The sequence below is a fragment of the Haliotis rufescens genome, unplaced genomic scaffold (genome assembly GCF_023055435.1).
Source record: "Haliotis rufescens isolate VD_foot unplaced genomic scaffold, xgHalRufe1.0.p SCAF_17, whole genome shotgun sequence".
Classification (NCBI taxonomy): domain Eukaryota; kingdom Metazoa; phylum Mollusca; class Gastropoda; order Lepetellida; family Haliotidae; genus Haliotis; species Haliotis rufescens.
The window spans coordinates 21,299,325-21,326,432 of NW_025963857.1; the positions used below are offsets into that span (position 1 = coordinate 21,299,325).

The 27,108-nt window shown below is 43.7% G+C and overlaps 1 protein-coding gene across 4 annotated transcripts in view; it reads left to right on the top strand.

The window, feature by feature from the left end:
* LOC124133952 overlaps positions 1–27,108 on the top strand; it is a 130,725-nt gene that overhangs the window by 55,791 nt on the left and 47,826 nt on the right. For 2 of the 4 annotated variants that reach the window (XM_046498555.2, XM_046498556.2), the window contains exon 2: positions 14,896–14,996. Coding sequence is in view for 2 of the 4 variants with exons in the window: in XM_048397694.1 (XP_048253651.1) it covers positions 19,839–19,856 (18 nt within the window). In the remaining 2 variants the exon portion in view is untranslated. Of the gene's footprint in view, positions 1–14,895; positions 14,997–19,823; positions 19,857–27,108 lie in introns of those variants that run through there. The other 2 variants (XM_048397694.1, XM_048397695.1) reach the window with 1 other exon arrangement.

The window sequence follows — 27,108 nt, forward strand, 5'->3', positions numbered from 1 at the left end:
TGAAGCCCATTTCTGGTGTCCCCCGCCGTGATATTGCTGGAATATTGCTAAAAGCGGCGTAAAACCAAACTCACTCACTCACTCACTCCTAGCTGTGCCAGAAATCGTTGGTTCGAATCCAAGATTCGACCTGATTACCTGATTATTTTTCTAAGTACCGTATTCGACGTAATAAGCGCCCAGGGCTCTCTCAAAATTAGAAATAGGGAGCTCTTATTAGAATATTATTTTGGTGGGAAAAAAACAGAGTTGAAAGATAAATTTCATGGTTTATGCCGACGGGCTGAACTGTTTATATACGACAGATATATTCTTCCAGAATTTAATTGCCCATAATTAAGGGTGCATATAACACACGAGTGCGTATTATACACGGATAAATAAGTCTTGTGTACATTGATCAATCGGAAGGGATGCTAATTGGGATTGTTCACTTACCATATATTAGCAAATATCGCCGTGGGCGCTTATAAGAGCAGGGCGCTTATTACGTGGAATACAGTAAGTCATCCGTGCTCGTGTGCATGGGTTACACCAAAGTTGTGAGTCTCCACCCACATTCAAGCTAAAATTATAGGGGTGGGGTGGGGTGGATGTTTGTTAAGTTCTCATTTGAGTTCAGTGTACCTACCTTGTCCTACGAATAATATATTTGGGGGTGGGGTAAAATCTGAGGGCAAATTATGTTATGCTTTTTATTTCTTATTTCAAATGAACCCAACCCCTGCTGACAGTGGTGTAAAAACTCTCTGTCTCTCTCTCTCTTTCTCTCTCTCTCTCTCTCTCTCTCTCTCTCTGTCTGTCTCTCTCTCTTTCTCTCTCTCTCTCTCTCTCTCTCTCTCTTGAAATAAGAAATAAAAGCATAACACAATTTGTCCTCTGATTTTTCCACCCACCCAAATATATTATTTGTAGGACAAGGTAGGTTGCCCTGAACTCAAATGTGAACTTAACAAACATCCACCACCCCCACCCCTATAATGTTTAGCTTGAATGTGGGTGGAGACCTACGATCTTCTACAAAAGCACCATAGCTATGCTTTACACAGTGTTGGAGTAAAAACTCTCTCTCTGTTAAGTAGGCCTGGAAAACTGTTCACATGACTTAAAACCGAACTGACTCCAAAGCGAACATATGTAAGTCTGATATTATTACACCAACCTCCAGTCGGTCTGTGACCTACTTCTACGTGGTATCGCTCTTAGTGGAGGTGGTTGTGAGAGGGATGTCGTCACACTACCAGGAAATCACGGAACATAAATCATTCAGAGACAATCAAAATCTGAAATTAATTACTGGTCTTACATGCAGGAAGCGACGTGTACCCCGTCCTTCATGTTCACAAACATCCACGATACAGCTAATGTGTTAGACAGTATGTACCTGTCATTGCGCGACCCTGGGGCGACATGCTGTCACGACATGCGTTAGGCCTTGGTGTTGTAGTCGTTGCTCAGCTCAGCTCATGAGTTGTGTTATCCCACAGAAGCACAGATGTTTATGGAAATAGTTTATGGTCATAATCGATACAGTAGGCTGTAGGCTCAGACGAACATCTAGTCTCTGAAATGAACATTTACAGACAAAATCAGTTGTTAAATTATAGTTATGAAGTATATTAAAAGGAAACCAGAGACAATCTTCATACTGCGGTGATGTTGACTTGCTAAATATTATAGACTTGCATGGGCTGTATTGGATATAATTTTGGCAGGGTCCATATGACAGACTTGTAGACTGCCTCAGTCCCTGAACCATATTAGTTTCCCTTCCGCCCAGCCCCTGCTGTAATGCTATTGTCCTTAATGAAGCAAGTCTAGATTGCCCACAGGTTCACTGGGGCTCATTTTCAATATAAATGTAGCTGCTTTCTATAAAAATTATATAGATGTTCATAGGCTAAGTGTTAGTCTGTCTTACAGACCCTGATCAAATATATATCAAATACAGCCCATGCAAGTCTATAATGTTTGGCAAGTCTAGATTACTGCAGTGAAAATGAAGAGAGTCACTGGTCTCCCTATTATTATATTTTTATTAAGATAACTGAACAACTGTTTTTTCTGTACGATATGTTCATTTCAGAGACTAGATGTAGGTCTAGATAAGCGTTAGACCAGCTGTGAGTAAATAACTACATATATTGACCTACTGTTGTCGTAGCTGTTGCGGCATTGTGCTGTTTTATATGGGTTTTTTTATGGTTACTTGTCTTAACCGCGTGTTTCGTGTCTGAATATCATGTTTATCGTGCCCTCATCGCTTCCATCTCAACCACAGCCTATATGGTGGTGAGGTAGCACAGCCGTCTGTACGCTCAGCATCTACGTACGTAGGTTTTGTTGATTCCAAAATTTGGTACATGTGAAGTCTATGTGTCCCTTACCATAATATTATTCAACAATCTTGCTAAAACGATGGAAACCTGACTTGCTGATATCTCCCAAAAGATATACCCTTGACCTTTCGAACATTTAACCTTGACCTCATGTTGACTTATCCTTTTGAAGTGTTCGTGAACTAACACCTATTCCAGTGGAGCCTTTCTGTATAGGTCAAGGACACCATGACCCAAGCAACTGGTTTTATGACTATGAATACCCGCATGTCCAACCCACATATTGACATTACCGATTTAATGACCAAAGGCTTGATGTTGTTCCAGGCTGGCAAGAGTTTACTGACATAATGGAGGGTGAGGAGGTTATGGTCGTCGCTTTGTAGACCTGTTCTCAGGCCTGATATAACTGCTTGACATGTGGTCACGCTCTATATGATGCACTAATCCCCGAACCGTGAAAATCCTGGTTAGAATAGGTCTTCAGCAACCCATGCTTGCCGTAAAAAGCGACTATGCTTGTCGTGAGAGGCGACTAACGGGATCTGGTGGTAAGGCTCGCTGACTTGGTGGATGCATGTCATCATATCCCAAATGCGTTGATCGATGCTCATGTTGTCAATCACTGGATTGTCTGGTCCAGATTCGATTATTTACAGACCGCCGTCATATAGCTGGAATATTGCTGAGTGCGGCTTTAAACAACAAACAAACAGTCATAATCTCTACCCCTTCATGTCCTGATGGTAATGACAACAGTACACATTCTATACCGATACCGCCTCCGTCTTCTGGAGGACAGAGCGATTGTGTGCACGTCGACATGTAAGTGGAATAACCTTCAACGCGACATTAAACCCCATGTCACCTCACCTCGACAATCGTCCCCGGTGATCGACCGACCAAGATGTCCGTCGCCCGGACTGGCGACGCCAAGGGCAAATTTGTCAAATCCATGGCCTACACTTAATCATGGAAATCAATTATGAAGTTAAATGACATTTAGTTTTTCCCCCAAGCATTGTCCGCGTTACTTCCTGTATTGTTATCAGTGTGCCTCGTCGTGTGTCATGATTACCAATGTAATAGCGACGTATGACAGCAGGCTCTATTAGGCTTTATTGTTTTTGCATGTGTGTAAATGATAATGGCATATCTTTGAGACATGGGTTATGTTTGTTTAGTGTATGTCTCAAGAAAGTTGAAAAAGAAACATCATAACAACAATGTATTGACAGTATCAGGAAAAGAGGTAACAACTGCTACAGTGATGATGAAGGCTATTATCATCATCATCATCATCATCATCATCATCATTATTATTATCATAACCATTTCCCTCTATATCACGATAGGGTCGGTGGGGTAGCCTGGTGGTAAAAGCGTTCGCTCGTCACGCCGAAGACCCGGGTTCGATTTCCCACATGGGTACAATGCGTGAAGCCCATTTCTTGTGTCCCCCATCGTGATATTGCTGGAATATTGCTAAAAGCGGCGTAAAACCAAACTCACTCACTCACTATATCACGATAAAAACGGCACATGTATTATCGGACATAGTTTTACGCAATCCCTCTAAAGTCAGCGACCCTGTCGACAGACCAATACAAAATCCAGCTTCGCCGCCAACGGGTGACTGTGATTACCTCCTGTTATTTGACCCCGTGTCAGTTTATCAGCCATGCGTGAAGCAGTCATTAGGGGCCTGCTGGTAAGCCGATATGACCCTATTATACTCTTAACTGCTACGTATAACTGTCACTAATCGCTCATTTTCGGCACCCCGGGGAAAGAATGAAAATGGAAAGCTGTAAAATCTTCTCACTAAATTTAAAAAAAAGAGAAACTTAATGCTGGATCAAACGACCGGATCTGAAGCGTGAATGTCGGTATACCTTACGATCGGCTTCTGCAAAACGTGACGTCTTTCATATCGTAGGAGTGGGTGTCAGTCACTTCAGCCCTTAAGGTATATCGCAAATCGCCCCTGGGGGGTGAATTGCATTATGGGACTTGTTTACGTTTGAAAGCGGAAGTTATCTGGGTTCCTACCTGGATCCTGTTAGGCTGTGGTCAGATCGTATTTACCCAACGACGAGTTGTGTTGTGCCCGAGTCGCTCTTCAAACGACTTGACATTTATTCAGTTGGATTTAACTTGTGCCTGGCGTCCGGTTGAACTTGGTAACAGATTAAAGACTGGAGGATATTTGCTGAAAATGGACACAATTGTAAGTAGGACTTCTAAGTTTAATTTACACTACACTGCTGTGAAATTATCTTAACGTGATTAGGTTTTGTTATTTGTGTTCATGCATCATTGAGAAGCATGGGTTCTTATGCACTCTGATCATAAACACGATGACATTTAGATTGCTGGAACCTGGTAAAATTCGTTTTCGTTGTTCACTGACGGTTTGGCAGGCTGTCACAAGATTTATATTACGAAACCAGATGTGGCAGTGTCTAGGACGATAAACCATAGTCAGAAATATGAGACTACAGGCAGATATATGACGAGAGGCCATATACAGATATATAACGAGCAACCATATGCATATATATATGACTACATACCATATGCATATATATGAGACCACATGCAGATATATAACGAGCGACCATATGCATATATATATGACTACATACCATATGCAGATAAGAATATCTGATTAGACGTAGATACTTTTTGTTAATCGTTTCAAGTATATTATTTCTCCATATTTTACAAACAATCCTTCGAAACCCCCGTGCTTCCTTTATGTACTAAATGAGCCCCAAGTCCACAGACCCAGTTCGTACACGCAATCGTGCATTACTAATGCTAATCATTCTAGTAACACTGGTTGACCCGGGACGCTTCGCTTAAAGTCGCTTGTGGTTACGGCAATCCGGGTGTCTTTCAGTGGAAATCGATATCTTCTTTGTCTCCTTCCTGCTTCCTGTGTCGTTCAAGTTGGAGTTGTTCCCGTACGAACATTGCCTCGGAATCAATCGGCTGCTGACATGGTTAGGTAATGATTTCAGCAACAAAAAAATTCAATTTTGATTATTCGTACACACTGTGTCGTGTTTGAGCGTGTTGTCCATTATCAGTGTATTCTTGGCCCTCATAGCATATGGTGCTGTGAAGATCGACCCACCCGAGCTGTCCCATCTGGGTCCCGTTCCACAAAGCTTTCCTAGTGCTGAGGTGATCTCACCCCCATGCTTTGTCATAGACTCACGTCAGTCGTAGCACTATGATCGCCTTGTGGAACGAGGCCCTGGCATCCTATTGCAGGGATCGGAACTGTATGCTCGTATGCTCGTATGACTGTATGCCTGTATGATTGTATGCCCGTATGGTCGTGGGTATGCCCCAAGTCAGACACAAAGTAAATTTGTTAAAAACCATTTCAATCAGGGTACGGTTGGGTTGGTTTGTTTGTTGTTTAACGCCACACTCAACAATATTCCAGCTATATGACGGCGGTCTGGAAATAATCGAGGACCAGGCAATCCAGTGATTGATATCATGAGCATCGACCCAGGGGGTACGGTTGGGTGGCCTATAGGTTAAAGCTTTGTCATCGCGCCAACGGTCCGGGTTTGGTTCCCCACAAATACAGTGTGTGGAGCCCATTTTTTTTCTCACCTGAATATGATAAAAGCGGCGTAAAATAATACTTTGTCCATTAATCTTGTGTCCTTTGCGGCGCCAGATGGTATCAACTAATCACGCGTGTTCATGATGTATATTAGACTGGGCCCGGTCTTCACCATAATGGTTATCATCATCTGTGACAACGCATTCAACAAAATACCAGTATAAGTCATATGACCCAACCAGCAATATCAATATCCGTCCCCGCGATCCCAGTCATGCAAATCAGGCAGCTGGTTCTCTGTTGAGGTAGCATATTGCCGCTAAACAAGAAATTCCAGTCAAGAATCAGTCAGGCTTACAATGTATATATAACCAGTCTTCAACGAATGATGCAGAATCAGTCAGGCTTACAGTGTACCTATAACCTTCAACGAATGATGCGCTAACATCAAAGTAGGTTCGACAGTGAATATTGATTAGCGTCATCTATCACTCGCCAAGCTTTATGCATATCAATTAGGTGTGCCCCCTTACCGAAGAGCCTGTGTGCGTGCGTGCGTGCGTGCGTGCGTGCGTGCGCGCCGACCAGTCATCGTTTTATCGCCGTAATGTCGAGCGTCGGGCAAGATAACAATGAGTACCATCTTATAACAACTTATTTTGGTATGAGGCGACAGAAGAATGAAACTACCGCTCTATCCACTTAATCATGGAGGCGGTGGAATGGTAAATGAACAGCAATAACAACGCCGCCTTTAGCACAAATCCAGTAGTAGCCCAACGAGTTTACTTGAATTTCAACCAGAAACTGTACAGACTCGCTGACTTGGTTGAAACATGTCACCGTTGATAGACACCTGCAGAAGCGCTCGCAATGTTTTTTTGGTTTGGTTTGTTGTTTTAAGCCGCACTCAGCAATATTCCAGCTATATGACGGCGGTCTGTAAATAATCGAGTCTGGACCAGACAATCCAGTGATTGACATCACGAGCATCGATCCACGCAATGGGATCGATGACATGCATCCACCAAGTCAGCGAGCCTGACCACCCGATCCCGTTAGTTGCCTTTTACGACAAGCATAGTCGCCCTTTTACGGCAAGCATGGGTTGCTGAAGACCAATTCCATCCCGGATATTCACGGGTCCGCTCGCAATGGGAATATACTAGCTCCTCACAGCATAGTTCGACTCATGTGGGTTACTGATGCAGTGTTTATGTTACATTCAGTGTGTGTGTGTGTGTGTGTGGGGGGGGGGGGGGGGGGGGTACGGTGAATTTAACTGGTTTAACGCCGATTTGAACTGTATTTTAGTTATATTACGTCGTGTCGTCTTTATATGCTTATTGTGGGAGGACGATTACCATATAGACAAAAACCACGAATGCGGCCTTGAGGGTGATAATCAAAGGATTCTAATTTGAGATAATCAGAGATTCGAACTCGTGATCATCTACGCAACAACAACGGAGCTCAGCACCGCCACAATGTTATCTCCGTGTTCACGGATCACGGGAAAACAATGTTCATAATAAAGGGGAATCTGGAATTCGACCTTACCATTTGCGGATCCAGCTACCCTTAAGGGAGGCAACTCCACTCAACGAATTCGCCCCCCCCCCCCCCCCCCCCCCCCATGCCGTATATGTAATGCTTTGCAAAGATAATGCGTGTGTGAAACTAACTGATGTGACCCTTCTCTTGTTTGTTCCGGGGCTCTAACTTCATGGGCTGAATAGTGTACGTGTTGAAGATGTGAACGATGTGTCAGCCCTGGACATCGTCTGTGTAAATAGTGGGAAGATAAACGCGGAAGCAATAATGCGATAAAAATACCGATAACATTGATAAGCATGACAAGATCGGTACGGCTTTGATGTAATGATGCAAAGATCGCTTTGGATTTCTTTGATAACGACGACGCTAATTGTCATGACAACGATAACGGCACCTAGCACTGCCCTGGCAACTGAAACTGCATCTAGCACTGCGATGACAATTGTAACGGCAACTAGCGACTATTACAGCGATATCGGCAACTAGCAATGTCGTGACATCGATAACTGCAACCAACTATCATTATCAAAACAACGAAAACGGCAAAGAGCAATGTCGTGACAACGGCAACGATGCGTGTCGTTAGCAATGATGGCGATAACTGTCATTAAAACAATAATCACAACTATCATATCGTCTGTGACAACGCTAACGTCAGTGATGATTCTGGACGCAGCAGGCTAGTAAATGAGACCAATGACAACCGACGACCAACCGTGACGAGAGGACAAGCTTCCAGATGGTATATCGATCACATAACCCGATCTAAACAAAGCCAGCATAATGAAGCGGATTTAGAATGGACCATCAAGATTAGGCGAGCCGGGACACTAGACAGCTTTAAGTGTTGTTTAATCCCAACGTTAAACAATATGCTGCAGCAAATCAATGGTACAATATGCCTATAATTTCAGTATGGCTCTCCAGTAATCTTTGTCGAGATGAGGGCGCAAGGTAACACGTGACAGTCTGGCTGGGATCTGGGGTGCAGCCATGTTGCCATAGATGGTCTGTGGTTCGCATTAGGTTGCCTAGATACGTGTCCACAATAACAAACATGGCGCCATTGTTTCCTTTAGTCATGGGGTGGCTGTAATTGCTTGACATTGTCTTCTATGAGAAGGGGATTTTCGGAAGCATTGTGTGATGTGCGTTTGCACCAGCATCCGCGTTTGAACTCCAACCTGCGTACAATAAAGTCTATTATTGGCGTTCCCAGCCATTGCACTGGTTAAAACTGTACTCATTCTCTTGCTGCAACATTGGGTGACCCGGTTGGCCAAGTCGTCTGAGGAATTCGCTGTTTCGAGGGTCGCTCTTTGAAGTGTCAGAAATCTATTATCGTGGTGTCGAATTCTAGACTGGCCCTGAATGTTTCTAGATATGTCAGCGCCTTATCCTTACTCGTGGGATACGCCAAAGTGCATCACTTTGGGACACACCCCCACACCCCCACGCACACACACCCCACACCACACACACCCACACACACCCCGCACACACCCCGCACACACCCACACCCCCTCCTACACACACACGCACACACTACACACACACCCCAACACACACGCGCACGCACGCACACACACACACACCACCACCACCACCACCCCTACACACACACCACACACACCCAACCCTACACGTCCAGCTTACATGCCGCTGACTATTCTGTCCAAAAGCGACGTTAAACTGAAGCCGACATTCATACCTTCAGTGCTCTTAAAAGTTCTTTTAAACCACGTCTTCTGTGTCTAAGTTTTTCATCGCCATACGAACCCAGTAGTCTTCCTCTAAAAGTTGCTTGAAATGCACCTCAATAATGTTCAATTAGGTATTCGGTCTCTTTGTCATTGCCTTGGGTATTAATGATCCATTTAAATGTCATGGTCTTCAAAACCTTTGAAATCCCCCTTATCCCCATAATGTCATTCCCTTCAGACTCCATTGTTCATTATGAAGAAAATTTGACAGATAACAGAAAACACTCATTGTTCAATTAATCACGTATTATGTTTTCAATTGTGGAAGATTAACTTGAATTGCTATGGCAGCGCGGTGCCCGAAGGGTAGACTTTCGTCACGATTCTTTATAATCTGTCCAACGGGCTTCGTCACATTAGCTGACATTTCAACAGTCGTCTAAGGTTACATAATTTAATTACTTTATTACGCATTGACATTTTACACACAAAAACAGATAAGGCATTTCAGTATGCTCTTTTCCATCTGGCTTGTGAAGGTTCTGTTTGATCAGTATACCATGCAGCGAGCGGAAGCGGATTGTTAATCAGCCTCTCCTCTGGATCGACCAAAGGCTTTCTACGTCGTTTGGATAATTATAATCACTGTTCACGGTTCCAGCTTGGACGGATACCAGGACTGACAATGGTACAGTGTAATGCTTAAGCGAATACTTCGGGCTTTCCTTTCAAATTAAGCTGACAAGCCGTGACATAACTGGAAAACTGTTCAGAGCAGGATAAATCCAAACTCACTTCGCGCCACTTTTTCCTCCAGGAGGGAACGGAAGGCCTGTCGACTTTGAGACACAGCACAAGTCACTAATTTGACCTCTTAGGAGCAATTACACTCTTTATGTAAACAAAACACAATCACTTGTCTGATAAAGATACTGTATTGCCATAGTCAGTTACATGATGCCAAGAGTTTCATTACTGTGTTATGCTTTACAAAATTTTGATTTTCCCCAAAGAAATTAATTGCAGTTTTTGAAAGAATATCAATGATAATATAATTTTATATATACAAAGAGAAAAATAACAAAGTCAGTTCGCCACCACTTGTGTCCCATATATGGCTCATTTGGGTATTTTGTTCGCACAAGTGTCAACACACATTCCGGCATTATTTGTCTGTGATGGAAGACAACATGCTCCCCATCACCCAGTCTGATCTTCTTTTGAACATATTCTGGTATTTACCACCCGTTACAGTTGTCAATTATTTTCAAGAATTTATAGTAGAGAGCTCTTCTGATGGTGCAGTTATTAGGGCTTGGAGGGAGCGCATGTCCCATGGGACTCCCATCCATCTGGCTGTTCCGTTGATGGTGGCTACACAGGGTTTGATGTAGGGGCATGTGCCCTCCTCCATTCGATTGTCACCCTCGGGATCTGGCTGATTTGCAATGTACTTTCCCCCGGGAATAGGGGAGTCCACTTGAATTTGTATACCTTACGTTTTGTAAATACATTTTTTGTTATTGTATATATAGTGAATGTAACTATTCTATAAACGGACATGGTTACAAGGAACATTATTTCGTGATTAATGTATATAAGTCATTTGATTAGGATATGCACTTTGACTGGATATATTCTTATTATGCAGTAACTGTTTCATTATTATCAAATTTGTAGCCCACAGACCTGTTGTCCTGCGATGTTCCGTAGCAGCCATTTGTACAATATGCATCAATAACACATATTCACCTCTAATGAACTGCGATATGGTACACAAGTTGTTTGCAGTCAGCTTCTAAATGTATTTGTATGATTTTGTGATATTTGGCTCTGACTTGACCTGACATGAGATCATGCCACTATAGCCATCATATATATATATAAATACATAGACATAATTTAGAAGTGAGATCTGTTTTGTTATATTTCAATTGTTTTAATATGTTATGCTGCCTTGGACCTGAGAATTGTCCGCAGTCCTCAGCTGAGAGGCAGAGGGCCATATGACCCCTTATCCATAATTGTATGTGGCAGAGGAATGTAATGTTTAGAACATAAAGTGGGAAGCCGATTTGGGTGCTGAAAGGCTGTAACTGGCGGTTAAGAGCCCGTCCGGGTTAGAATATGTCTTCAGCAACCCATGCTTGTAATAAAAGGCGACTAAAGAGATCGGATGGTCAGGTTCGCTGACTTCGTGGATGTATGTCATCGTATCCCAATTGCGTAGATTGATGCTCAAGATATTAATCACTGGATTGTCTTGTCCCGACACGATTATTCACATACCGTCGTCATATATCTGGAATATTGCTGAGTGTGGCGTTAAACACTAGACAAACAATACGCTGATGCTGACGAATTCATTTTTCGTGAATATTTTTTGACAAGTTTATAAAATCAGAGAAGCCTATTTGATAAGAGTTCGCCACGTGAAAGAACTAGCTTCGATTCTCCCCGTGGATGAAACGTGGCGCTTTTTCTTGCCTGTGTGTACGTTTTATTATAACCGGGGACAGTTTTCATCGCTCATTATTCTCCCCAGATTCTGAACGAAATGCATCCTCAACATCCGAAACCTTCACTACCGCCCTTTAACCTTCAATTCCCCCTTCCCCGTGAACATCCCATGTCGTTAAGGGCCTCCTTAGTTAATGCGACCAATTAGATACACGTTATTCACTTGAAGATGCTAATACGGGTCCACCAAAGCACAAGAACTGGACAGTGGTCAGTTTCCCCTCCCCAGTGGCCAGCGTTGCTCGGCCACGTGGTTACTGTATTGTGCTCCCAGTGGAATGTTGAGACGGGACAGTGTGTAGATAGATGCTGGAACACAGTGATGCGTGGAGATTCCGATTACAGAGTACCTCGGCGACCATCGAAGAGACAGACGCCGACAGTGACCTTGACAGTGGGACTGCAGCAAGTGACCTTTCATCAAGCTTATCTGATATGTGTAGCCACGATGGCCGCAGTAGTAGTAGCTGATCCACTTGGTTGGGCAGCCTGATCTGATACATGTTGTCACGGTGACCATAGAACTGACAGCTGATCCACTAGGGTGGGCAGGCTGATCTGATACATGTTGTCACGGTGACAATAGAACTGACAGCTGATCCACTAGGGTGGGCAGGCTCATTTGGTACATGTTGTCATGGTGACCATAGAACTGACAGCTGATCCACTAGGGTGGGCAGGCTGATTTGGTGCATGCTGTCACGGTGACCACAGTACTGATCCATTAGGATGGGCAGGCTGATCTGATACATGTTGGACCCGTGAAGATCCGGGGTAGAACAGGTCTTCTGCAACCCATTCTTGACGTAAAAGGCGGCTGTGCTTGTCGTAAGAGGCAACTAACGGGATCGGGTGGTAGGGCTCGCTGACTTGGTTGATGCATGTCATCGTATTCCAATTGCTTGGATTGATGCTCATGATATCAATCACTGGATTGTCTGGTCCCGACACGATTATTTACAGACCGTCGTCATATATCTGGAATATTGCTGAGTGTGGCGTTAAACAATAGACAAACAATACGCTTAAGCGGATGCTGACGAATTCATTTTTCGTGAATATTTTTTGACAAGTTTATAAAATCAGAGAAGCCTATTTGATAAGTGTTCGCCACGTGAAAGAACCAGCTTCGATTCTCCCCGTGGATGAAACGTGACGCTTTTTCTTGCCTGTGTGTACGTTTTATTATAATCGGGGGCAGTTTTCGTCGCTCATTATTCTCCCCAGATTCTGAACGAAATGCATCCTCAACATCCGAAACCTTCACCACCGCCCTTTAACCTTCAATTCCCCCTTCCCCGTGAACATCCCATGTCGTTAAGGGCCTCCTTAGTTAATGCGACCAATTAGATGCTAATACGGGTCCACCAAGACACAAGAACTGGACACTGGTCAGTTTTCTCCTCCCCAGTGGCCAGCGTTGCTCGGCCACGTGGTTACTGTATTGTGCTCCCAGTGGAATGTTGAGACGGGACAGTGTGTAGATAGATACCGGAACACAGTGATGCGTGGAGATTCCGATTACAGAGTACCTCGGCGACCATCGTAGAGACAGACGCCGACAGTGACCTTGACAGTGGGACTGCAGCAAGTGACCTTTCATCAAGCTTATCTGATACGTGTAGCCACGATGGCCGCAGTAGTAGTAGCTGATCCACTTGGTTGGGCAGGCTGATCTGATACATGTTGTCACGGTGACCATAGAACTGACAGCTGATCCACTTGGTTGGGCAGCCTGATCTGATACATGTTGTCACGGTGACCATAGAACTGACAGCTGATCCACTTGGTTGGGCAGGCTGATCTGATACATGTTGTCACGGTGACCATAGAACTGACAGCTGATCCACTTGGTTGGGCAGCCTGATCTGATACTTGTTGTCACGGTGACCATAGAACTGACAGCTGATCCACTTGGTTGGGCAGCCTGATCTGATACATGTTGTCACGGTGACCATAGAACTGACAGCTGATCCATTAGGATGGGCAGGCTGATCTGATACATGTTGGACCCGTGAAGATCCGGGGTAGAACAGGTCTTCTGCAACCCATTCTTGCCGTAAAAGGCAACTAACGTGATCGGGTGGTAGGGCTCGCTGACTTGGTTGATGCATGTCATCGTATTCCAATTGCTTGGATTGATGCTCATGATATCAATCACTGGGTTGTCTCGTCCCGACACGATTATTTACAGACCGCCGTCATGTTGGTGGAATATTGCAGAGTGCAAACAAACAAACAATCAGACAAACTGATACATGATGTCACGGTGACCACATTGGCGGTCCACCAGAGTGGGACAGGTTCGTAAGTCATGAGAACCTAGCGATCGCCGCATGTGTCTTGTTTTACCAGAAACTGATTCGAACTCACTAGGGTCCTTCTCACTAGGATTAGTTTAGGCACGGACCTAAATAACCGCGGTTTCAGAACCTACCGTATTGTACGTAGACTGAACAGCGTTTGATAAAAGGATGTACACTGTCATGAACACCCCGTTTCTCCGCCAGGGGGCACATTTCAGCTGAACGTACATGCATGCAGAAACAATAAGACCAGAAGTCGGATCCTGATTCAGATCCTGATCTTTGATCCAAGTGATGTGTTTGTAGCGCTGACGATTCGACTTCTAACCGGTGCTGAAGCAGTTTATTACTGTGTAGTAAAAGTTGTATTCCTGTGTCATTACTGCTGTATACAGGGGCCACAACGGTTGAATATGTGTCATGACGGTAGTATTCCTTTGCAATACACCCATGTTGCATTACGGTTGTATTCCTCTGCAATAAATCCATGTTGCATTACGGTTGTATTCCTCTGCAGTAATATATGTTCCATAACTTGTGTATTCCTGTGGCACGGTGGTTATAAACTTGTATTCCTGTGGCACGGTGGTTATAAACTTGTATTCCCGTGGTTATAAACTTGTATTCCTGTGGCACGGTGGTTATAAACTTGTATTCCCGTGGTTATAAACTTGTATTACTGTGGCACGGTGGTTATAAACTTGTATTCCTGTGGTTATAAACTTGTATTCCTGTGGCACAATGGTTATAAACTAGTCTTGTATTCCTGTGGCATGGTGGTTATAAACTTGCATTCCTGTCGTAATAAACTTGTATTCCTGTGGCACGGTGTTTGTAAACTTGTATTCTTGTGGTTATAAACTTGTATTTCTGTGTTGCAGGTAGCTGGCGGACGATGTGTACTGTGAAGCCAGACTGACACAGTGGGCGAGTAGCGGTGGGCGAGTAGCGGTGGGCGAATAGCAGTGGGCGAGTAGCGGCGGTGAGTGCGCATGTACCTGTTGTACGATCTATCTCTGGCTCCAGATAATATTTTCAACCATTGAGTAAACTAAGTACTCAAACGTTATCATCTCCACTGGGTATAGATAGATATCTTTGGCTGTTCAATATATGTTGGCTTTGTTGGGTCCAGTTCAATGTGTATTTTTACTCCAGTATGTTGGCAGTTTTTTAATGACTCTGCCTAAAATATTGTTTCATTTGTGTACTGGTTTGTATTTGTAATTGTGTCCATCCGTAACATATCGCCAAAACTTACAACAGCCATATACATGTCTAATAACCAACAAGCGAGACTTTGGCCCTTTCTATGCATTATTCACAGCAGTTGTGTTCATGTTCGTGTGGTGCCGGTGTTCTATTAGTTAACACAGATCTTTATAGAAATACAGATACGCCAGTTGAGAGGAATACCGTGTTGTTAAACTATTGGATTTTTTATGCATATTTGTGCGCAAGCAACTCAAAATTAATTGGATAATGGTCATTTATTTTGCGCATTATACACAAATACGCATCTTATCTGGCACTCTGCTAGTACATTGGTCACTGGGTACAGCCCATTCGTCACCACTCGCCCCTTTCCGTAACCTGCAAGAAGACTCGTCCCCCTATCGATGAATGTTATGGGCGAAAATACGACAAACCAATCAGAATGCGCGTATAATTTCAAGTTCTTCGTCAAAGAATCCCTCAGAAATACTTTTTGATTTTACATGTCTTGCATCTAAAATTATTCCCAAGAATTCTGCATGTCCAGATGTGCTTTAAGTTGCATCTGATATATAGATGATATATTGGGATATATATGTAAAAGCATTACGCAACGAGTTTACAATTGTTTTAAGTATGCCCGTTTGCGCTAAGACGGAACCCGGTCTCAAAAATGGCCGAGAGGGGCACAAGTCGCTATTCGGCTTGTCCCGGAATAACACGAGTTGGTCACGATTGGATACAGCCTAGACTAACATTAAGTCTATGAAATCTTATATTACACAATACCCTTCTTGACTCTAAAAATAAATAAATAAACATTTTCCCAATACTGATTTAATAGAGCTGGCTGGAGCTGGCTAGACTTGCTTTAAAATTTGTATACGTTTCTAGATTGTGTTTTTTCCATAAAATAAATATATTCCACAGTCATGGCGCAGGATTGGATACAGCCCATTGGCATACGACATGTGTTAATATATTTTGCTGACATAGTTCAGGTTTTCAGCGCGACACAGCGAGTGCCGGGTTGCAAAGTGTTCTTGTTTCACACGGCATATACCTCCGTGTCAACCGGGACAGCAATTACTGTCATTTCTTGTGTCATGGCTGTATGCTTGACTGCTCGAGGACCCCTCGACGCAGGCCACATCTGAATGTGGTGTAAACTGTTTTTTTGGGTCTTACATTGCACTTCTTAAGACTGTCACCCAGTACCGACATTGCCCCGCACAACCTCATCCGTCACCTCGGTATGCATCACACAATTTATCATCGGAGATAAATATGCATAGTAGGGGCTCAACATGAATACAGAGCGTGGCGAATGTGCTTCGGTATTGTGAAATGAAACAACATATACTGTGTAGCAAATATGAACTTTAACCACTTGGCTCTCCCACTACTCATGTTAATCAAATGGTCCCAGATACCTACGTTGTGGTATAAACTCAGGACTTCAGCGTGACGAGCGAACGCTTACCCACATGGCTACTGTATCACCCACCGCCCATCTACGATGAGAATCAAACTCAGGACTTCAGCTTGACGAGCGAAGGCTTACCCACAAGGCTACTGTATCGCCCACCGCCCATCTACGATGAGAATCAAACTCAGGACTTCAGCTTGACGAGCGAAGGCTTACCCACAAGGCTACTGTATCGCCCACCGCCCATCTACGATGAGAACCAAACTCGGGGCTTCAGCTTGACGAGCGAACGCTTACCCACAAGGCTACGCCACCGCCCATCTACGATGAGAATCAAACTCAGGACTTCAGCTTGACGAGCGAACGCTTACCCACAAGGCTACTGTATCACCCACCGCCCATCTACGATGAGAATCATGCTCCGCCCATCTACGATGAGAATCAAACTCAGGACTTCAGCTTGACGAGCGAATGCTTACCCACAAGGCTACTGTATCACCAACTGCCCATCTACGATGAGAATCAAACTCGGGACTTCAGCTTGACGAGCGAATGCTTACCCACAAGGCTACTGTATCACCCACCGCCCATCTACGATGAGAATCAAACTCGGGGCTTCAGCGTGACGAGCGAACGCCTACCCACAAGGCTACTGTATCATGCTCCGCCCATCTATGATGAGATTCAAACTCGGGGCTTCAGCGTGACGAGCGAACGCTTACCCACAAGGCTACTGTATCACCCACCGCCCATCTACGATGAGATTCAAACTCGGGGCTTCAGCGTGACGAGCGAACGCCTACCCACAAGGCTACTGTATCATGCTCCGCCCATCTATGATGAGATTCAAACTCGGGGCTTCAGCGTGACGAGCGAACGCTTACCCACAAGGCTACCGTATCACCAACCACCAGATTGACGCCTGGGTTTCCCTTTGTATTCGCCCGGGACACCTTGCTCAATGTTACAGGTTTCATAAAGCGCAGAGCTGGTTGTGATGAGTCAGACAGATATGTTCTTTTCGTCTCCACGCTGTACTCAAGTTAAGCGTGGGCTGGTGAGTGTAGGCGGTAGACCGCGTTTTTATACAAACTATGTGAGTGGCAGGTGCTCCCAGAAATGCAGGACATGCTTACCCTTTTCGCGAACTCCTTGGCCTACTTGCACAGAACAATCTTAGTTACAATCGATCTTAGGCAGCTACAATCAACTTAACAATCACCCTACAATTGTCCTATTCCACTTGCACAAACCGATCTTAACGCGATTGTAAGACGGCTTGGATTTAAGATCGCGATCTTAACTAAGATTGAAATCTTCAATGGTGGAGGTACAAATATCTTAAACTAGACTCCTGTCTATGGTTGTCTGCAAACGCGCAAATCTTGCTGCGCATACAACGTGTGGAACCGGTTACGACATACAACACGTACCTCCCTCCACGCACCTTGCACAGTTGAAAGGTCTCAACTTGAAGGAAACTATAATTAGTATGTTGGCATATAGATTTAGTGACATTTCTTATTATGAAAGTAAAAATAGAAAATAATAATAGATCTCTATGTCCAAATAACATAACAGGAAAATGTATGATCGTCATCTATTTGTGGGAGCTTTCCGTAAAATCCTAAATACATGTATATCCTTCATGTTTTAGTTTTGCCGCTTTTACAAAGGATGTTATGACAACCTTTTCAAAACACAGTAAGAGGGAGATTTCAAGAATGCATGGACGGGAAATAAGAATAATGTTTCAAGAAAGAAGTTGTTTAATATATATTCATTTGGTATTAATTATATTTTTTAAAAAGTGTGAATTTTACTTTTGCTATTTATGGGATATTTTACACAAATTTCAAATGTCTCATCATGTGTATTTGCTTGTTTGATGAATATTTGTATTAGTTTCTTATAAATTCAGATATTACAACCGCTCGTGACTGTCCCACTCGATTTTAGATATAAACGTATGATTTTGCACTTCAACTTGTGTTTACTTGTAGATTAATTTAATGATAAACTAAAGACAAAATAACTGACACGAATGTGACCCAAAAGATATACAAGGGGAGCTCGGCGGTTCTACAACATTAATACACTGGGCAAGGTAGATTCTACGATACTTATACAAAGGGAAACCACTCCCATCTAGAATATAAACTATGATTAGCTGCCCTTGATTTATCTTAAAGGTCACGGACGTTACAAATCGCTTGCAGACGACTTAGGTTTTATCCTTCCCTTAATAAGGTATGTTGTTTTAGACTTCTTTCAGCATTGACACGGGTGGGAATAGTACTTTTAACTATCGACTCGATAGTTATGTGGTTCACTATCGCAATTAACGATATTTTTGACGTTAAATCTGTGGTGCGGTCTTCGTGTTGTTGAAGTGTCGATTCGAATCATAAAATCTAACAAAATAAAGAGGCAGTGTTTGATCGTAAAGCCGATTATTAATGTGAAACTGGCCCTGTCTTGCACGCCATTTTGTCAGGGACTACAACGATCTTAGCTACTTAAGATTGGTCTGGACCAATTGTAAGTTTCGATTGTAGCTTACAATGATCTTAACCTACAATCGCTTTGTGCAAGTGGATGACGATTGTAGCGTAAGCCTAAGATCGCGATCTTAAGGATTTACAATAATTGTAACGCTAAGATCGCTTTGTGCAAGTTGACCCAGGTGTCATCACTGATTTTCAGTGATCCATTCATATAATTTTCACCTCCATATTTTGCCGTTTACGCCCAATGAATTACGGCGGACAATCGAGACTGGTTACTCCTTGCATTGACGTTATATGTTTCCTCTTCCCGTGACTGACACCTCTGGTTTCAGTTTTGAGCATGCGCAGAACACGAGCAAGAGCACCATCACTGATGCTATAATTAGGTTTCACTTTGATCGTTTTTTAAAGTACACTCTTCTATTCATGATCTGAAATGCATGTTTGCTTTACCTGATCTTGTATGATCAAGCCAAAGCCAATGTCAGGTCTGTTTTAATATTGCAATAGGGTCAGTCTAACCTCTCCGTTAATGGGAGGCCTGCGAGGTAATGATAGACTGTCACTTGCTGAGACATGCACAAACGATGTACCTAGCACGCAACCCTGCCGAGTAAACACCCGCCTCCATCTCAGCGACCTGGAGCGTGCGTGTGTGAGCTGATTCTCCATGGTGGGCACAGCCAAGGTAGGCTTTCACTGGGTGCATGTTGTTGTTATCGGGTAGATTATATGGTGTAGTGCTCGCTTGTCACGCTGTGAACCCGGTTTCATTTTCTTCAAAGGTATAGTTCGCCTCCGTGGTGTAGTGGATAGAGCGTCTACCCGGGGAGCGAAATTTCGGTGGTTCGATCCCCCTCCGCGTTCTAGTAGATGTTGTTAAGGACGGTACTCGGTACTCTGCATGCGACGTTAAACCGCATTTTATGTCTGGTCGCTGGTCGAGTTCATTGAATGGTGTGGTCAGATATTTGATTTTTTTAAATTTGTTTTTTCCAAACGAATTTTAACTTTAGACGCATAATTTGTTTACATTCTCCGAAACCTATGTGCACCTGGAACTCATGATGGACAATCGAAAGTTGATACTGAGCCACCAGTGGCTTGTATTGAACCACCGGTAGCTTGTATTGAACCACCAGTGGCTTGTATTGAACAACCAGTGGCTTGTATTGAACAACCAGTGACTTGTATTGAACCACCAGTGGCTTGTATTGAACAACCAGTGGCTTGTATTGAACAACCAGTGACTTGTATTGAACCACCAGTGGCTTGCATTGAACCACCAGTGGCTTGTATTGAACCACAAGTGGCTTGTATTGAACCACCAGTGGATTGTATTGAACCATCAGTGGCTTATATTGAACAACCAGTGGCTTGTATTGAAAACTAGTGGCTTGTCTGGAACAACCAGTGGCTTGTATTGAATCATCAGTGGCTTGTATTGAACAATCCTTGACTTGTATTGAACCATCAGTGGCTTGTATTGAACAACCAGTGGTTTGTATTGAATCACCAGTGGCTTGTATTGGACAACCGGGGACTCGTATTGAACCACCAGTGGCTTGTTTTGAACCACCACTGGCTTGTTTTGAACCACCACTGGCTTGTATTGAACACCTAGTGGAGTGCCTTTAAACTGTTCCCTTAATGATACTGATTTTAGTACCTGTGACATTTACCATCTGTGCGCGTTGCATCAGCTCAGTAATATGTTTAAACTAAAACAAAGTTTTCTCTGCTGTTAATAGTTGAATAATGTTTATTGGCATTCTAGAAAAAAGACCCTGAGTATATTTTTCCTGAATATAAATTACAGCTTAATGCCTTGTCAAATAATGCAAGAGCCAACATTTGTATAGGCAGTTTTCTAAACCACTTGGGGCCCAGTCGTCTGAGGCGCCGCGATTCGCTATGCAGAGTTGCGTCCCTTGGGCACGCCAGAAACCTATGATTGTGGGTTCGAATCCCGGTTCGCCCCGATTATGTTTCTAGGTTTGTAAGCCCCATACCCGTGCTCGTGGGTTTCACCGAAGTAAACGTCTGAGGCCGGCATCACTTCGGGCTTTCCTCCCGCATTAAACTGACACGCCGTGATATAACTGGAATAATGTTAAAAGCGGCGTCAAACCCAACTCGCTCACTCTCAACCACTGTCAGAAATCTACTTCCGTGGAACATGGCTGACAGGGGCTAGTTTACAGTTATCAAGTAATTATCACACGAACACAAAACAAGCAATTACCGGCAAACTGGTGGCACATTATGTTCATTATGTTATCAGTAATTGGGAATACAGTTTTCCGGTTAAACATCACCGTCTGTATCAATACCAGGCTGCTACAGTCCGGGATATTTTGTTAAGGTCTATTGTTTATACAAAACAATTTGAAACAGCGCAATTCTATAACATGTTAAAAGGTGTAAAAATCGTATCCCAATTGATCGATGCTTATGATGTCTATAGCTGTACAATATCGTTTGAACTTTAGTTGATATTGTTTTTGACATTCGCAAACAATTATAATGAAAATATTCAGGTATGGAGTCATTGTTGGTTGGCCAAGTGTAAACCACGCTTATCGACATAGTACGAAGTCACGTTAGATAGTTTGAAGACATTGGGTGTCACGTGACATTTGAAGGTCATGGGCAATTGAAAACTGATTTAGTCTGCACCAGCGCCCTATAATTAAGGCTATTATGTGTCAGTGTGGAGTGTTAATGGGAAATGTCACATTAAAGAGAGACTCGGGGCAAACTGGTGAGAGTGCTTGTGTTTTCAGCGATTTTAACATTATTGCGTTTTATTTATCGCAGTGCGACGCGCTGTTGATAGTGCTGACATTTTATGATAGGAAACGCAAATATTGACCACGTGTCGTATATCTGGAATCTGGCTTGCTGTACCTGTCCATATTTGTAAGTGTTAACGCAGCCTTAAGATGTAAGTACTTGGGCAGATGTAGTGTGTACATATCCCTTGGTGAGATATATTGTCTTTAACCATTTGGTCAAATATATTGTCTTCAACCCGTTGGTCAGATATATTGTCTTCAACCCTTTAGTCAGATATATTGTCTTCAACCCTTTGGTCAGATATATTGTCTTCAACCCGTTGGTCAGATATATTGTCTTCAACCCTTTGGTCAGATATATTGTCTTCAACCCTTTGGTCAGATATATTGTCTTCAACCCGTTGGTCAGATATATTGTCTTCAACCCTTTGGTCAGATATATTGTCTTCAACCCTTTGGTCAGATATATTGTCTTCAACCCTTTGGTCAGATATATTTTCTTCAACCCTTTGGTCAGATATATTTTCTTCAACCCTTTGGTCAGATATATTGTCTTCAACCCGTTGGTCAGATATATTGTCTTCAACCTGTTGGTCAAATATGTTGTCTTTAGCCCTTTGGGAAAATATATTGTCTTCAACCCTTTGGCCAGATATATTGTCTCCAACCCTTTGGTCAGATATAGTGACTTCAACCCTTTCGTCAGATATAGTGACTTCAACCCTTTGGTCAGATATATTGTCTGCACCAGACTGATCAGTTATACTGTATTCGCACTTCGTTATCAGATGTAATGTTAACGAACCCAATAATCAGAATGTGTGCACACGCATCCCATTGTTAGATATGATTTGTACTCTTCTTTGTTCAGATATACGCGTACACACCTCTTTTTAAGATATTATGTGCACGGACCTTATTATCAGAGAGCTCGGTGTTTGATGTCGTATGCACACATCACCTGCCCAGATAGATCAGTCACATCCCCTTGGCCAGACATATTGTACACGTCCATCTGTAGTAGACACTTCTACTCATGAGTGTCAGGCAACATATCCAGGCACCTTTGCAACCTGCCGTCTAACCCGTGAAGACCCATGCTTGCCGTAAAAGGTGACTAACGGGATCGGGTGGCAAGGCTCGCTGACTTGGTTGATGCATGTCATCGATCCCAATTGCGTGGATCGATGATCATGATATTAATCACTGGATTATCTGGTCCAGACTCGATTATTTACAGACCGCCGTCATATAGCTGGAATATTGCTGAGTGCGGCGTTAAACAACAAACCAACCAACCAACCAACAACCTGTCGTCTTGCACGCCTCACAGGATACAAGTGCTGAGATGAAGCTATGGGAGTCTTTGTGGGGAGGATTTTGAACCCAACAATGGTCCCGGGATCTGGACAATCATCCGAGGTGGGATGAAGCAGGACGCTGGAACCATCTTACCACCATCGACTTCTTTGTATCTCCGTCCGTCTCACCCTGACGGGAATAGCCTACAGGCGACTATCTGGCAATTAGTAAACCTGTAAGCGCTGGACCCGGTCTGGAAGAGATTCTTTATGTTTCATGGCAGTTGAAGAAATGTTGGCAACACCGAGGACATTTGATGCCCCTCGGCCCATAGCTCCGCTCGCACGTCCTGCTAACTCCCTCGTGGATGCCGCGACAGTGACGATGCCGAACAGCCACGGAACACATCAATGATTCACCACGCTTCACACGACGTCAGCTGTACGACTCCGCGTACGAGGAACATTTGCTGCCAGGCTAACGGACGTGTGATTGTGTCCGGAGACGACTGTCTGGACAATGAAGCTTATGAGGATGATGTAGAAGAAGTGATCACAGTTTGCACTCAGCACTATTCCAGCTACATGACCACGGTCTGTAAACAATCCGACCAAATAATCCAGTGATGGTATTATTGGCATCGATCCACGTAATTGGTATACAATGACTTGCATCGACCAAATCAGCGAGCCTGACCGCTCGATCTCGTTAGTGACAAACATAGTCACCTCCTACAACAAGCATGGGTTGCTGAAGATCTTTTCTAACCCGGATCTTCACGGGTACCGATATCAAAGCCTCTGTTGGATTATTTTACGCCGCTGTGGAGGTCAAGTTACAGTCAAATATGCGCAGTTATCTCGCTTTAGTCAAGGCCACTACTGACAAGACTGTTTCAGACATCATTACTCTATGTATTCATTGTGTTGATGTTCCTAAAGAACAGTATGTTAGATCCTTATATGTTTACAATTTGCTTGTCTCGAGGAGTGAAGACATTTAACCAAATAAACCGGATCTGGCATTTTGTAAGTTGTTTACATCAAATGACATTGCATGCACCTACGATTGACTTGCATTCAGTGTTTCTAACCGTACTTTCTAAATTCAACTTGGTACTTGGCCACACCTTGGTAACGGATGCAGACACACCAGCGGTCCTCGCCACTTTTTATATAAGGTCCTCGAAGGTCGACCAGATCTGCTAGTCGGGGATTCGAACCCCAGTTTCCACCTGATAATGATGGATGGTCTCTTGGCGCCATCATGGATTTTAAAAAAAACTGGCATATTTCAACAACCCACGCCCTTGTCTAGCTTCCATGATGCAACCGATTATTGTTCGAAAAGGCGTTAAACCTGACCCACTCACTCACTCACAGGCTCTGTACCCAAGTGTGCAGACATTTGTGTATCGCAATCTACATCGTAAAGCTTATATTGTACAAAATGGGTCGCTTTATAGCTTCAGCAATGGCCATAGCATGATTGCATCTAATATTCATTGTGTGAATCCTGATCTACATTAGCTTCATAGAATATAGAAAAAGCAGGTCTTCGAACACCTGGTTTCATCACTGATTTTCATTGATCCATTCATATCATTGTCATTTGCCTCTTTCGCCCAGTGGAATCAGTTTCGTCGGATAATCGAGACCGGATAACGATATTCTCTGGCGTTGAGGGGCGGTCGGGTAGCCTAGTGGTTAAAGCGTTAGCTCGTCACGCCGAAGACCCGGGTTCGATTCCCGACATGGGTACAATGTGTGAAGCCCATTTCTGGTGTCCCCCGCCGTGATATTGCTGGAATATTGCTAAAAGCGGCGTAAAACCATACTCACTCACTCACTCACTCTGGCGTTGACGGTTTATATTTTGTGATGGGTCGCTCTATGCCCTTAGAGTGCATAGATAGAGTACATCTGACATGATTCATCGCGTCATTCAAGTCCACTTCTAATTGTTTCGTATCTGAATGGCAACCCGGGTTTGCGAACTCAAAACATTATATGTAGGCGCATATTCGTTTGCAGCAGACATACAAACGTATTGATCACACCGAGAAGTGGCTCAGATAACATAACAAGGACATTAAGGTATTATTGTGTTTTGTATACGAGATACTCTACTTGTCAAGAGAACTACTTTTTGTACGCTCTGTTTTGTCCGCTTCTTATTCACGTCTCCTTCCACGGCTCGTAGTATTGGAATCCACAAACTGTTTCGTTTATATACGAAATAAACATATAAACCCCATTATATAAAGCAGTCTCCATACAGGGCTGCATAAGTGTGTCCTCAAGTATTCCGTCACAAGGCTGAATTGCGTGTAAACTACAGACTTCAAGTTTTACAGATGATAGCCAAATGCTATCAATTTCCCTTGATGCTTGTTCAGTGTCTGTACGATAAACACTGAAACATCTTCAATGGTTTGGATTCAATCGTAAATCATTGATTTGCCTTCAGACCATTTCAGTTCTTGGGGCTTTAGGGTCGCCTTTTGGTTGAAGCGTTTTCTCATCACTCCCAAACTTAGTTCGATTCCCACATGGGTGAAAGCCATCTCTTGTGATCCCCGAGTGATGTTGCTGGAATATTGCTGAAAGCGGCGTCAAACAGAGCTCACTCTATCACTGATTCACATTGTTATCATTTTTGGGTGCAGCGTCATGGTTAAAGCATTGACTCGTCACATCCGAACACCAGGTTTTATTTCCTGCATGGGAATCAAGAGTTTACAAGGCACTGCCTACCTCCTTCACTCAGTGACGTATTGAGTGAGTGAGTTTGGTTTTACGCCTCTTTTGTAGCAATATTCCAGCCATATCACGGCGGGGGACACCATAAATGGGCTTCACACATTTTACGCATGTTGGGAATCGAACCCGGGTCTTCGGCGTGACGAGCGAACGCTTTAACCACTGGGCTACCCGACCGCCCCCAATGACATATTGTGGGGGCGGCACGTGGTCCGGTGGGTAGGTCGCAAATCAGGGAAAGTTAGGCAAGGTTAGTCGCGGAGAGTAGTTGGAACGGTGACCACATTCGGCAGCTTGACTCAGGACCGTGTCTAGGGTTCGGTCCTGCCCCACACTGAAGCATGTGTAGCACGGCTGTCTCCTCAGACAAATGACCTTGTTCGAAATATGCGTCTGTTCACCCAGCAGTGAAGGGTACCCGGTAGGAGAAGAAGGTAAGGTGACTTAACCATTTTGCGCCTCACATGGGTTATATACACCTAGGAGCTGAGAATGAAATTCAAGTGCACACTGAACCATTTATCGGGATAATTATGTATGCCTTAGGGTGTGAATGTGGCACAATATTACTATGTGGTCATTATTGTTGTATGACGACTGTATGTCTGTGTCTGTACACAGACTACAGAAACTAGCGAAACTAGCGAAGCTCCACCAACAACAGCAAGCCCAGGTAACCTTCATCCATAGGTCACTGTCAATAAGGAAGTAAGGACGTTTCCATCAAGTCGCCTCGGGATCAATATGTGTACCTCCTATTGCAGTTCAACAAGTACATCTCATGACAAGATGGAAGATAAGATTATGAAAGACAAAGTACATGGCGATTCGACATGACTGATGTTCAGCCAACGTCTGTGCGATGAGGCTGCCGGATAGACTAGCACGTGTTGCTTTGTGATGATGTTCATGTATACTGCACGGGGATATGTAGTCTAGTTGTTACGCGTTCACCCCGCGCGGTTAGGATCTAGGTTCAATTTCTCTACAAGGGCACCATTTGGTGACCCAAATGTTGGCGGTCTTAAAACCTCGCTCCCACGCGACCTCCTCCGTGGTCTAGTGGTAGAGCGTCCGC